The sequence below is a fragment of the Dufourea novaeangliae genome, unplaced genomic scaffold (genome assembly GCF_001272555.1).
Source record: "Dufourea novaeangliae isolate 0120121106 unplaced genomic scaffold, ASM127255v1 scaffold329, whole genome shotgun sequence".
Classification (NCBI taxonomy): domain Eukaryota; kingdom Metazoa; phylum Arthropoda; class Insecta; order Hymenoptera; family Halictidae; genus Dufourea; species Dufourea novaeangliae.
In genome coordinates this window covers 97,561-110,911 of record NW_015374214.1, presented here as the reverse complement: position 1 = coordinate 110,911, position 13,351 = coordinate 97,561, and the positions used below count along the sequence as shown (strand labels likewise).

General features: G+C 36.3%; 1 protein-coding gene across 1 annotated transcript in view; it reads left to right on the top strand.

Moving 5' to 3' along the window:
* LOC107192361 (homeobox protein CHOX-CAD-like) overlaps positions 1-12,358 on the top strand; it is a 29,766-nt gene extending 17,408 nt beyond the window's left edge. Inside the window, exons 2-3 of the mRNA XM_015581588.1 lie at positions 2,047-2,192; positions 11,529-12,358. Of these exons, the coding sequence (XP_015437074.1) occupies positions 2,047-2,192; positions 11,529-11,819 (437 nt within the window). The 3' untranslated portion in view covers positions 11,820-12,358. The remainder of the gene's footprint in view (positions 1-2,046; positions 2,193-11,528) is intronic.
* The last annotated feature ends 993 nt before the right edge of the window (positions 12,359-13,351 follow it).

The window sequence follows — 13,351 nt, the reverse complement described above, 5'->3', positions numbered from 1 at the left end:
TTCTTCTGAAATTAAATTAAAATTAATAATAAAAACTAATAACTGTTAATAAAAATTAATAAAATAGAAAATTATATATAATCATTAATAAAATTATAAATATTAATTAAAATTAGTAATGAAATTGAATGAAAATTAATAATATCTAATATTTAAGAGGAAGTGTTATTTATAATACATTAATTAATGACGTAATGAAAAAAATGAATTTATATTACCTTGGAGATCTCTAGAAAATAAATAATTATCAGCGCGAGCTACAACCGTCGTAGTTTCGCGTAGTTTCGCGCTAGCTGGCGAGATAAAGCTATCGTTCACTTCACTCGCGCTCGCGCATCTTTTCTCGCACTGCAGTTCACATTACCCCGTTCAGTTTACCCTAAATAGATACTCAGTTGAAAATCTTTTATTTAATAATGTTTCGGTTATATGTTTTAATCGTATGTACATATATGTTTATAAGCTTGTTTTAATACAGAAAAAGTTTTTATGTTAAAATAGTATGTTTATGATACATTTATCCAAAAAGCTAATTTGAAAAAAAATCATTCGGAGGTATCTAAAAATTAATTCTCATTTTCTTAAATGAATCTACATTGTTTAGTGCCTAAATCTGTATAATTATCATCGTTGTGTTATATAAATTCAGTATGTGACAAAAATTTGTAAACATGTTTTGTTTTCAAATAAATAATTAAAAAAGCTCACTTTGCCCCAATCTTTCCCTTGATTGTACAGTAACGTTACAAATACGTGCAATGATCTTGTAAAAATTTATTAGCGCCTTTACAACACACTTATAATTATACAGGAATACTTACAAACTTCTAAATCTTACAATTCCCTTCAAAAATGTAAACAATTGCCCTAAAACAAAACCAGGCTCTACAAACGAAATGTTTACCGCCTTATGCAGTGAGGTATGTAAAATTGTTTCTTAACGGCGAAATTCTGTTTGCCTAGCTCGTCACTTGCAGTTGAAGTGAATCTACGATACAATTAACAAGGCTAATTGTTCATTAAATCGGGGGACAACAATTTTTTTCTTGAATCGATATTTTCTTTACATAGGAGCAATTGTTTTCACTTTTTTACTATTTGATTAATTTTTTTAAAAGTACCTTGTTTGTAAACAAGAAGCAGCTATTACATAGGTACATATAATGTATTCAAATTTTTACTGAATTCATAGATATCCGCCGATTATTCCGGAATTATCCGATTATTAAGGAATAAATATATATTTTCTGTTCCAATTACTTAAAATTATAAATGCAAAATTTATAAGAAATTGCTAATTTCTAGGCTTTATCAATATTGTCTTTAAATATTTTAGTATATTTAGTATATTATTTCTTCTTTAGTATATTATTTCTTCTTTTTTTAGTATATTTAGTATATTATTTCTTCTTTTTATTAAAAGTCATATAGATAAAGTTTATTTTTACTTTCACGAATGTGAACTTTCCATTTTATAATTACTGTTTCACTGTTCGGTCGTAATGAAAATAATTACCTTTTGTATTGGTGCATAATCCATAATTTCTATTTACTTTCTTCGAATCTGGGTATTTACTTTGTACGTTGGTCCGTATTTCGTATGTCATATTTCGCGATAGGTTGTTTTAATATTAATGAAACAAATGATGGTAAAGTAGTCCAGAACCGAAGTAGATGATGTGGAAACGGATTTGTTCACTTACGTGTAGATAATTAGTTCGGATAGTTTATTAAAAAAATTAATTGTAAACTGATGAAGCGATCTGATACAATTCCTTTTGTAGAAGATACACCTACTTGTGCCTATTTCCATTTTTACTTCTCGTCATGTTCTGACTTATCGTGCGTCACAACGCTCGTTCTTCCATACTTCAATGTTTTTAAATCTCGCTTAGTTGTTTTATAATACCCTTGGAAGATGTACCCACAAGTGAGATCGTCAAAAGCGTTATCTCTTTAACGCGTTATTGACAAGAGAATTAGAGTAGTAGATATTAAGCGTGTAATAATGTCGAGTCTTATCTTTGTCTTCTTCTTTTTTTTCAGGAAAGACTCGAACAAAAGACAAATACAGAGTGGTCTACACAGATCATCAGAGGTTGGAGCTTGAAAAAGAGTTTCATTACAGCCGTTACATCACAATCCGTCGTAAAGCCGAACTTGCAAACACTCTTGCGCTCTCTGAACGGCAGGTAAGTCTTCTCAAGAAAAGTTTATAAATATTTCATTAAAATGTTTAAATTTTACTGTTGTTTTGCCACTTAGAAGACATAGGTTTTAGATATTTAAGTCCCGAGTGAGTCATTAGTGCTGTCGACAGCTTGAATATTCGAGCAGCTCGAATTTCGAACCGAGCCGAGGCTTGGTTTTGGGATCGGATCGAACATTTCATTATTGGCAACCATAATAAATTAATTCAAGAAAATAATTATTATTCTACACCTTTTCTTAATACAAGTTACAATATTCGAAGTACATATACATATTCGATGCAGTAGGACAGTTCGCAAAATTTCGATCTTTCCGTATTCGATTCTTTCGAGCCCCCGGTTCGTTCGGGTTCTCGAATCAGATTGATTATTCGAACCGAGTACATGCCTATAACTATCTTTAGTATAAAACGGTGTTGACAAGATTAAAAAGGTAGCATATTCAACGACGAAAATAAATGAACGCGTGCACTTTTGCAGAGAGTAGGACGTGTAGGGTATTGAATAGAAAACGGAGTTCTTCCAGACACTATTTGTCGTTATTATTAAATATAGAGAATATAGGACCACGAAAAATTATGTCTAAAGATCGTGATTGCTATAGCGGTGTAGGAGATATACAATTAAAATTAATGTTTTAACTTGTACATCAGCGGAACGTTCGAACATCGACCGTTTTGTAGTGGTCCTATGCGTCCTGTGAGCATCGCGTAACAATATGCGGCCACATGAAGAGAGGAACAAATTGCGAGGCATTTATGTATGTACATATTATGTACATATAGTGGTTCGAACGAGTCAGTTCATTTTTATTCGTTATATGTACAGTAACGACGAGTGATCGTCTCGTTTTATGTAAGGAAATTAAAAAAAAATACGACACTATAATTATACCAGGAATGATAAAAGAACTGGAGGATGAGTTGGAGAAAAATAACATGATTTGGATGAGAAAATGGTTACTAAAGGTGAACAGTTCACGAACACTGTTCGTAAACAATGCTTGGCAAACAGTTTCCGAACTTTTTATAACCACTATTTAATCTTTCCATGAACATTACTCGTAACAAATTTGCGCACAGTTCGCGAAGTTCCTGAACAGTTCCCGAACACTTGTAAATATTCTGTTACACCAGTCTACCAGTTTCTTGAGATGAATCAGTTCGTTGGTGGTATTCGTTGTACACTTACTGCTTATTAAAAATCAAAACTTGTAAAAAAATATGGATATGATTAATTCAAGTTTGTAGGAAATTGTGAGTAACGCAATAGCAGGTGTTAGCTTGTGCTGGTTTTATGATTATTCATCTGCTAACTCAACAGTAAAAACAAACGACGTTGCTGTCAGATAACATTGTTTCAAAATTACGAATAACCATTATTGGCGACGGATACTTTTTTTCATTATGAATAACCATTATTATTTCCATTTTAATAATGAAATAATACTTCTTTATGAGTGAATCGACATTTGTCGAACAATTATTGAATCTCATTAACTGTTTAAAACTCAGGACGACGCCCTTAGATACTGCTGCTTTTCACTGTGTATTATTTGAATAAAATTCTGCCCAACACTGATTTCTATACTATTCGCGAAATGTTCGAACACCGGTGGGGACGTACCTTAAGGAAGGATAGCCATAGATATGGACTCAGATAGCACCGTACATCCAAAGAATATCCGTTTCATGTCCAGTTTATATCCGAATGTCCTACTACGTCCATTTTAGACATCTCTACGATGTTCGTAAGACTTAAATTTCGAATGTTCTAGAAACATCCGTCCCGAAAATTCTACGGATGTTCTCAAAACTTAAATTTCGGATGTTGTAGAAACGTCCGTCCCGAAAGTCCTACAGATGTTCCCAAGATCTAAATTTCACATGTTCTAGGAATGCCCGTTTCTTAAGTTTTACGAATGTTCGTAGGATTTAAATTTCGGATGTTTTGTTTAGTAATTTCGGCTCAATGTCATTACGTGTAAGATGATGGAATCCCATGAGCAAGTGTCTTTCTTTGAAGAATCAATGGAGAAGTGTAACGACACTATACATATGTAGTGGTTTTTTGCGGAAACCTCAAGAAATGTGAAAAACTATGCTTTGAGTAAGTGGTTTTCTTTAACTGTCTCTAACCAACACACAATCAGTATTTTGCTTTGAAACAAAAAATAAACACAATGTGCACACAGATCATAATCCGCAGACCTATATTTTTATTATAATTCCTTATAGGAAATTTAACCTTTTATTTATTAATACGAACTAACTTGATCTAATTTCTACTAAGTGCGGAAATCGTAGGAATGTTAATCTTTTATTTATTAAGCATAAACCATTCTAACTTAATTTCTATCACCTTCCATCTAACCGTAATTTTACACATTTGGGAAACGATTCTTATACGTCTTTTAAGACATGACCACAGCATTTTTAAAAACCTTTTAAACGTTCCCAAAGCGTACAGAGAATGTTACTTTTATACATTCGGAAAACGTTCTGAGAATGTTGACACAGGACGTCCTATGGACGGTCTAGTTTGTAACTAGGAACTTCCCAGGACATTTAAAGATCTTAACGAAGACGTAGGGGAGACATATGGACCTTTTCGTTATGTCCTGCGAATGTACCGAACGTCCGGTACATACATTTTTCGGACGTACACTGACGTGTAAACTCGGCTTCCGCTAGGGGAAAAAGTAGCGGAAGGGCAGGCCTTCTACCAGATGGTCTCGGGAGTTACTGAAATTTAATTCAAATTAACATTCAGTTTAACATTTATTTCAGTTCTGAAATACCAAGTGTTAGGTTTTTGTGCTACATATTTGGGAAGTCTCACAAAAAAAGGTCGCGAACATTGATTTGACTGAAACTTTGTAAGATTGAAGAACAGCCAAAAACATGAGATACGTATTTTTTTCGTTGCAGTAACTCCAACTTAAAGAATGAAACCACCCTTCAAATTTCGACCCCCTGAGAGCTAATCCGGAAATGGTTAAAGATAGAAAAAGTTCTTTTAATAATAATTGAACGGTTTTTGACATGTAAGAAGAAAATGCTAGAATTAAAAGAAATGTTCGAAAATGTTTTAAAAATTTCGTCAGCCATGTTCATTTAAAAAAATACAACGATTTTGCATATAACAAAGAAAATTATATCTTGTATTGCAAAAACAACAGTGTGCATACATATACAGTGGCTTTATCAGTTAACACAAGAATTCAATTTTTTTTTACCAGCCACTGTGGAATCGCGTCAAAGTCGGCCGCTCGTAGTAGTACATACGGCATCAACGCTAACAATTCGTAATAGCGACGTTCAAACTGGCGGGGTTCACGATTTATGCAAATAAAATTTAAACAGAGCTCGGTTTCACCCTCTGAATATTGTAATACGTACCTATTTTATTTCCGATATTTCGTGCCTATATTTACATATTATATGCATTTTGCATTTTTTTGTTTATTTAAATTTCCCGTAGGCGTATAAACATTCGTAATTCCGTAACTACTCTATATAGTCTCTGCAATAGTGGTACTCGTCGAAGAAATGTTTAAGACATTTTTCGACATTTGTAAGAGATTTTTTGCAGCATCGTATTTAATTATCACTACATTATCGGAGACACTGCATCTTTGTTCGGTTACGACAGAATACCAGTATCTACTCTACAGAAATTGTGGAACCTACATAGGGATTGAAAACTGATTCTGAACAAAGGATTTGTGGAATTGTATTGTTCCTGGCGTGGAGGTAAAAACGATGACTATGTTTGAAAATCGGCGGACTAAATTCTTCCAACTACGAAAGCTATATACATTTAGTGGTTGCAGGTACTTTGTTCCACCTTTCGGAATACAGAGACTCCTCGTTGAGTGTTCGGGGCTCGGTCCCGCGACGGAACATTCACGCGGTAGGTGACAAGTCGCCAGCACCTTATAAATTTGTTTTTGGCCCGAAGGCTGACTCTCTGTAACAAAAGCGGGTGGGAGGGGGAGCGGGGCACAAAGTATGCACACGTCTGAACACTCAGTTCCAAGAAGCATTCTTTCTGTAATGATATTTAATATATTATATAAAAAAAATGTAAATATAATATATTTATATTCCGATAATTAAATACGGATGGTGAAACAAATATTTATTGCAAAATACAGAATGTACATAATATGTAGAAATACATAAAATAATATGGCGTGCAATTAAATTTCTAAAAGTATGAATTTATAGAAATTTTGAACCTTCTAAGTTTGAACGATGCTATCATTAAAGGTCATGCAAGGTCAAATGTGGTAGTAAAATAATCTTTCTTACATTACAGCAGATGCTCGAAGTGGTGACCGTTTGCGTCAATGCAAAGTTGCAATCTTCGTATCGCTGCATCACGTGCATGTCTTGTCGTTTCTGAACTTATTCTAGCACATGCTGTATTATTTCATAGAGGACTTTATTAAAAAATATACCAACAAACGTTCGCCAAATGATGTGGTTACAACACGACGGGTGTCCAGCGCATTATGCTCGGAGAGTAAGAGATGCACTAAACGAACTTTACCTAATTAAATGGATAGGATGTGGAGGATTAGTTTCTTGGGCACCACGTTCTCCAAATTTAACCCCATTACATTTTTTTCTCTGGTGAGCAGTGAAAAATGCTGTTTATCAAGAAGTACCCACTACATCAGAAAATATGAAACAACGGATAATTGCAGCATGTGCTAGAATAAGTTCAGAAACGATAAATTTGCAATAAAACCGGCAATCGTTTTTGTGATATGCACTGTCGCTCTATTTTTTCAAATGAACATGGCCAACGCCGACTATCTTGTCCTGCTTTCATTGTATTCCGGTTGAAACAAAATTGCGAAGAATGTCGTCAGGCGCAGTAATGTAGCATACCGACAACAATGGAGAAGCTTGTTTCAGTTTTTAAGCGATTGTCTACTCTTGCGTCCGGGTCGTAATGATGGGAACGGATACTTGGCCTGGACGATTGCTCGGCCCAATGGGCACACTCTTGGTCAGGTGTAACTGTAAGCTACATAACAAAATAACTGTCACTGTAAAAGCACAAAACATTTCCATGTTTGAAAACTTGGAATTTTTTAAAAATTGATTTTTCCAAAAATAACGGTTTGCCGATACGTATTCAATTCATAAAGATCTACCAGAAACGCTAATTGCAGGTTAGATAATTATTGCGTGTTGAACAGTGTACATAATTGAGGGATTTCAAGTTTTCACATTCAGAGACTTCGGAAAACTTAAAATCACAAAGTATGCACATTGCATCGTTTGATTTTGGTTGATGCCATTTCGATTCATTAACATCGACATCACTGTTTGTATTGTCAATCAAGTGTTTCGTGTTCTACTAACGCGCCATTTTACTTTCCGTCGTTATACATATACGGAGAATCCTCGTTGAGTGTACGAAGACTGGGCACTGAGTGTTCGGACATTATCTCGACCACTTGGGAGGGGGGTCATAGAATCTGTCAAGCGTAGGTATACAGTAGATTCACGTTAAAGTAACGGTGAGGGGCTTTCAAGGATCAGAACTTTGATTACATGAGATTGTTCTTGGAGACGGCCTCATGAGACTCAATGGCCAGAAAAAGGCATCGAATTTTCATTCCTTTTCTGCCTACGAAGTTTCATGCGACCGTTTCTGAGGCCGTCTCATCGTGCACGGTCTACTTTACAGCCAAAATAAAAAACATCCATTAAATAAAAAAAACGACGTTGAATGCCAACAGCTGCTATCGGAGATCATTATTATTAGTATATTGGTGAGATTTTTCTGATTAAAATGATACCAAATATGACGTGATTTGGATCATATTTACTCATGTAGAAACTGTTAATAGTTCATATTAGGTCATTATCGATTCTGATAAATCATAAGTAAATATGACCCAAATTGTATTGTGTTTGGTATCATTTTAATCAGAAAAATCTCATCAATTTGTCTATAAAAGTTTTATTAATGAAGAACCAAAAATAAAAAAAGTTTTATCGCTGCATTAGTATTGTCTCACCGACACCCGGGAATGTAACCTTTTGGTGGGCTCTCAACATTCAGTCGGCTCGTGAAGGAGAAGTCGTTTCGGCGCGTTGCAACAACAAAGTATGCGGTTGCCGAGTTCCCCGGCCCCCCCCCCCCCCTCTCCCCAGTGGTGGGGATGGCACCTGGACAATAATCGCATATCAACAAAGAGTCAATAATCGCGAGGACTCTGTATTATGCCAGTGCTGTCCCACTTGGCTCTTGGAAGGTGCCCGCCACGCGCCTGCTACGCCTTCTAATGATTCTTTTATATCGTCTGCCATCGTAGACAAAGAAGCTCCGACTTCTGTCTCTGTTACTCCACGGTAATGACAGACGATGGTGTGGGACGTCTTTTGGCTTTAAAGAATTAAATTTAACAGCACTGTGTTATGCCTTCATGGATTTTGACGAAATCTTTTTTAATTACTTTATTGAAACGTGCATACGTATAAGGAGTAAAATCATCTAAACGGGACGTCGGACAGTAATGGCATTCAAAATAATAACATACCGTCTATGTACAGTCAGTCAAATAAGTCTTCGTTGACCCTTTAAAACAACAACATTTTTAATATTGCACCGAGTGACTGGAGTTTTTTGTGAACTTGGAGGGATTGGTTTACTAAATGATGTGACAAAAATTTTGAAAAAGTCGCAATTGGTCGGAATCGCGAAGAAAATGAAGAAGATTGCTTTTTGCAACATTTTATTTGAGACTGTAATGAAAATTTAATAAACACATTTTTAGGATTTATGTTACATAGTTATATGTATATGTACATGCTGAAACTTGGATTGAAATCGGTTGATACAGAAACGAGTGACAGGCATCGAAAGATATAAGAATCTTTAGATTTACATACTACATAGATATGTACGTAGGGGAAAGGTGTTAAAAACGATCCCTTTAAGGCGTAATTTGTATAAAACTTACAAATGCTCATTATTTAAATAAAAGTAAAGTAGTTTTTGTAAGTTCGTCTATCTATCTTATCATTGGCTTAAATAAAATTTAGCTACCTGATCAATTATATTTTTTATTCATATTTCTTTGAAGGCATACTTAAGGATCATTTTGTACATGTATGTATATAAAATGATCCCCGGGGATCATTTATACCTACAGATAGTAAATAAGACGAACATTAAAAAGCATTTCATTTATTAAATTTTACAGCTTAAATAAAAACAGCTGTGACGCGTTGTTTTTCTTACATACCGACGGGGCATTGTTGTAATTAAAACAAAAAAACATTGATATAGCATATGGGTAAAATGATTCCTGGTATCATTTTATCCTAATAGAGAGGGATCATATGACCTCAAACACCAAACTCACATTCAGTGGTTGAATATAACCTCAACATATTGCATGCGGTGACTAAACATTAATTAACTTATTATTGTATTGTGGTTAAATCCGCGCAAGAAGCAGCTGTCACATTAAACTGTTTATGACAAAAGTTACACAACATTGAAAAAGACCTTATCTTAGATAAATTGCAGTAATTTAAAATTTTTCTTGTGGACAACACACAGAGCACTGGTATTCACATGGCACATCGAGCAACGACTACATAGTGACGTGCGGAGAAAACTATTGTAGAACGACATTACGATATAGCACCACTGATATCCGCAGGGCAGCCAAGAATCATTTTACCCCGAGGGATCGTTTTAAACACGTTTCCCCTACATACAACTGCGATTTTCAAGATTTTTAACCGTTTCTACCTCATGCCAACCTTAACTGATTTCGATGAAATTTTCAGCATGTATAAAACTAACGTAAATCTATAAAATATATTTTTAAAATTTTCATTACAGTCTCAGATAAAAGAGACGTAAAAAACGACCTTTCCAATTTTTTTTGCGATTGCGATCAATTGCAACTTTTTCCAATTTTTGTTTACCATCATTTGGTAAACTATTTTTTCTAACTTCACAACAAACTTAAAGGGCATGGTCCAATTTTAAAAAAGTTGTTCTTTTTTAAAGGGTGTGCGAAGACTTGTTTGACTGGCTACGTAGCCACTACATAAGCAACAAACGTAAACCGCAGCAACGTACGAAATTCTATTGCCTTTGTTGGAATGATTGTCTGTGGTATAGGTATACATATACATATATTCAGGGTGTCTCAAAGTAGTAAAAGTCCTTGAAAGGGGTGATTCTTGGGGTGATTAGAAACAACTTTTTTCTTAGCAAAAAGGTTCTCCGAGGTTTTGTTAACGAGATATCAACGACAAACCCCGACCAATCAGAGCGCCAGTCTGCAGCCTGAGCTTCTGCGGTAACATTAGCTACGCACCATTGCAATCCTGAAATAAAAAAAAAGAAGTTGAAAAAGGAGGTTCTGGAATTTTTTGATCCCTGTGAAATTCAAACAAATATAATGAGAAAACTAAACTGAGAAACAGTATAATATGTATGTACTGTATGAAAATGTACATACCTACTGTACAGAGCTGATGAAATGATTAAGAACGAAACGATTAAATTCGAATTACTGATATTTATGCCAAATTAACACTCAATTTAACATTTCTTTCACTACCTGGAATAAATTTACCAAGTGGTAGGAGACTTTTCTTCCACGTCACTTATTTTTCCCTAGTGGAAGCCGAGTTTGCTCGTCGGTGTACTCCGCTCGCCTGGTTAGTCTGCCTGTGACGTTTCTGTCAACCAATGGTCGCCACGAATTGCTTTATGGTTCCATTGTGTGTGTAACCGCTTAGGGCTTAGACCAATAGTTCGCTAGACCGGAAAGTGCATGTGAAGCGAGGTGTGTCCCTTCCAACCTGACCAATCGTACCCGCATTCCATCTGCTAATCATCTCGTCAGCTCTGCACAGTAGATAGGTCCATATATACATATGTATATGTACCTATATAGGTGGTTGTCTGTCAATTTGCAGATTTATTAGTGTCACCTTATGTTACTTTAATCTGTAAGTGAATTTGCCTGGGTCAAGTATCAAAAGAACTCTAAATAATGTTTTCAATGGCATGTAGTTGTTATTAGGACAGAAATGGAATTAATGATTTGCTATTCACTTAATTGATTTGAAGTAATATCCAAGTAATTCCAGTGTGCAATAAAACAGAGACTTAAACAAAAACGTGCACTTGCAAATTCACCGTGCAGATAGAAAAAGGTTGTTGGTAATTTGCTTCGAAAAAACATCTACATACGTACAACGAAATTTATATATCTAATAACTAAATAATATAATAACGAAAGAAATATTATTTCTGTTGCAGGTAAAAATCTGGTTCCAAAACCGACGGGCGAAAGATAGGAAGCAGGTGAAGAAACGCGAGGAGCTGGAACAGAAGGATTCGAAATCGATGGACGGTGTGCCGAGCGGCGCGATGGCTGCTCTGACGCTCGGAGGAATGGGAGGAATGCTGGGTGGTTTGATGCACAATGGCAGCTCGCCACCTCTAACTCTCGGTCATCCGGCGCATACACTGACTTTAGGTCATGCGCCCACTTCTTTGCACCCGCACGCCCATCAGCACGCACATCCGCACACGGTATTAGGCTTGTGACCTGACGAACCAGTCACAGAAGCGTGGTCCAGTCACGGCTAACTTCGCATTACCTCTCTGTCTCTCTTTGAATCTGCGAACGTTAGAGGAGCAGAGGCCACGCTGATCGTCGCTCGATCAATCGTCGTGACGCGTGATTTCGTTCCCTATCCGTCACCAAGAGCGGAAAGGTGAACCGAAAGCGACGCGGATATTCCCAGAATCTGACGATGTCCGATCCATCCGTGATACATTGAAACTGTTCGCGTTTATTCGGGGAATGGGTGAAAGATTAATGGATAAACTGTGATCGTAGTTTGCAAGTTCATCTTCGTTTTCCTGGGTCGTTCGATGGAGGCCGACGCGGATAACGACGGCCTTCGTTATCAGATCGCGAAGACTGGAATCTGTATTCGTCCGTCCAACGATCGTTGGAGATTTAAATTTCATTATTCGGACATTAGGCCCTTTTGTTGGCAGCTTTTTCGTTATCCTCGTCCGTGCATCGGTCGCGCGAGGAATATGGCGGCGCGACGGTTTTCGAAGTCCGCGTGCCGACGCTAGTGTTGCTCGCGATATGTATGTTGTACACAGTATTATTTTCAATTTCGCTAGAACAAAGTTCTCTTTACGAATCGTTTTCCTTATACTTTTCTTCTGTAATATAATTTCATTTTTATTCGTTTCGAGATAGTCTTGCGCGCGATTCGCTCGTTCGAGCGTCCCGCAAGAAGAGGTGTACGATCTACAACAAAAGCTTCACTGGAATCTATCTTTCGTCGAAAGGCTCCGGACTCTGATAAGCAGAATCCAAAAGATATCGTCCTTAACGGATTTGCGAATCGCCGACTGTTTGCGATTTGCCGATTTTTATCGAGAAACAACGAAAAAAATATAACGAATGGAAAAACGTGCAATTTTTGCCTTAAACCACGAGCCGCTGTACTCGTATCGAGTGGTTGCGTTGAATGCGATTAGAGACTATTAAATATGTTGCGTTAAGTTAGCTTTTCAAGAAAAGGAAATAGAAAGAAAGTACACACACACACACACACACACACACACACATTCTCCTCGGTTAAAGGTTGTCAACACTTATGCGTGTCCAAGGGGGCGCCATAGCAGACTGTTTTATATATTTCTTTAATCGCGTTAATATGTACAAATTAGACGAGTTAACGTGTCCGACGTTGATTTTGTTGGAGAAGGCGATTTTTCGGTTCAAGAAAGCTTTTGAATATTTACTGATAATCGGTGGTTAAAATATTGTTGTAAATATAGCGTTTAGGCCAACCAAAGTTTTCTGGCAGCACTTTTCTCGATTACAATGACGCGGATGGAATCAAGTGACTTGTGTATATTTTATATATACTATATATGTATATATCATATATTTCAACTCAACCGCTCAGTTCACAAAGACGGACTGTTTCAAAGCCTAACAACGGAAAACGAAAAAACGAACTATCTCCGTAAACGGAAACGTGTCGATCAACGTCGCGACGTGATCCCATTTTTGTTTCATTTATTTATCCCTCTCGAAAAGTGTTGAT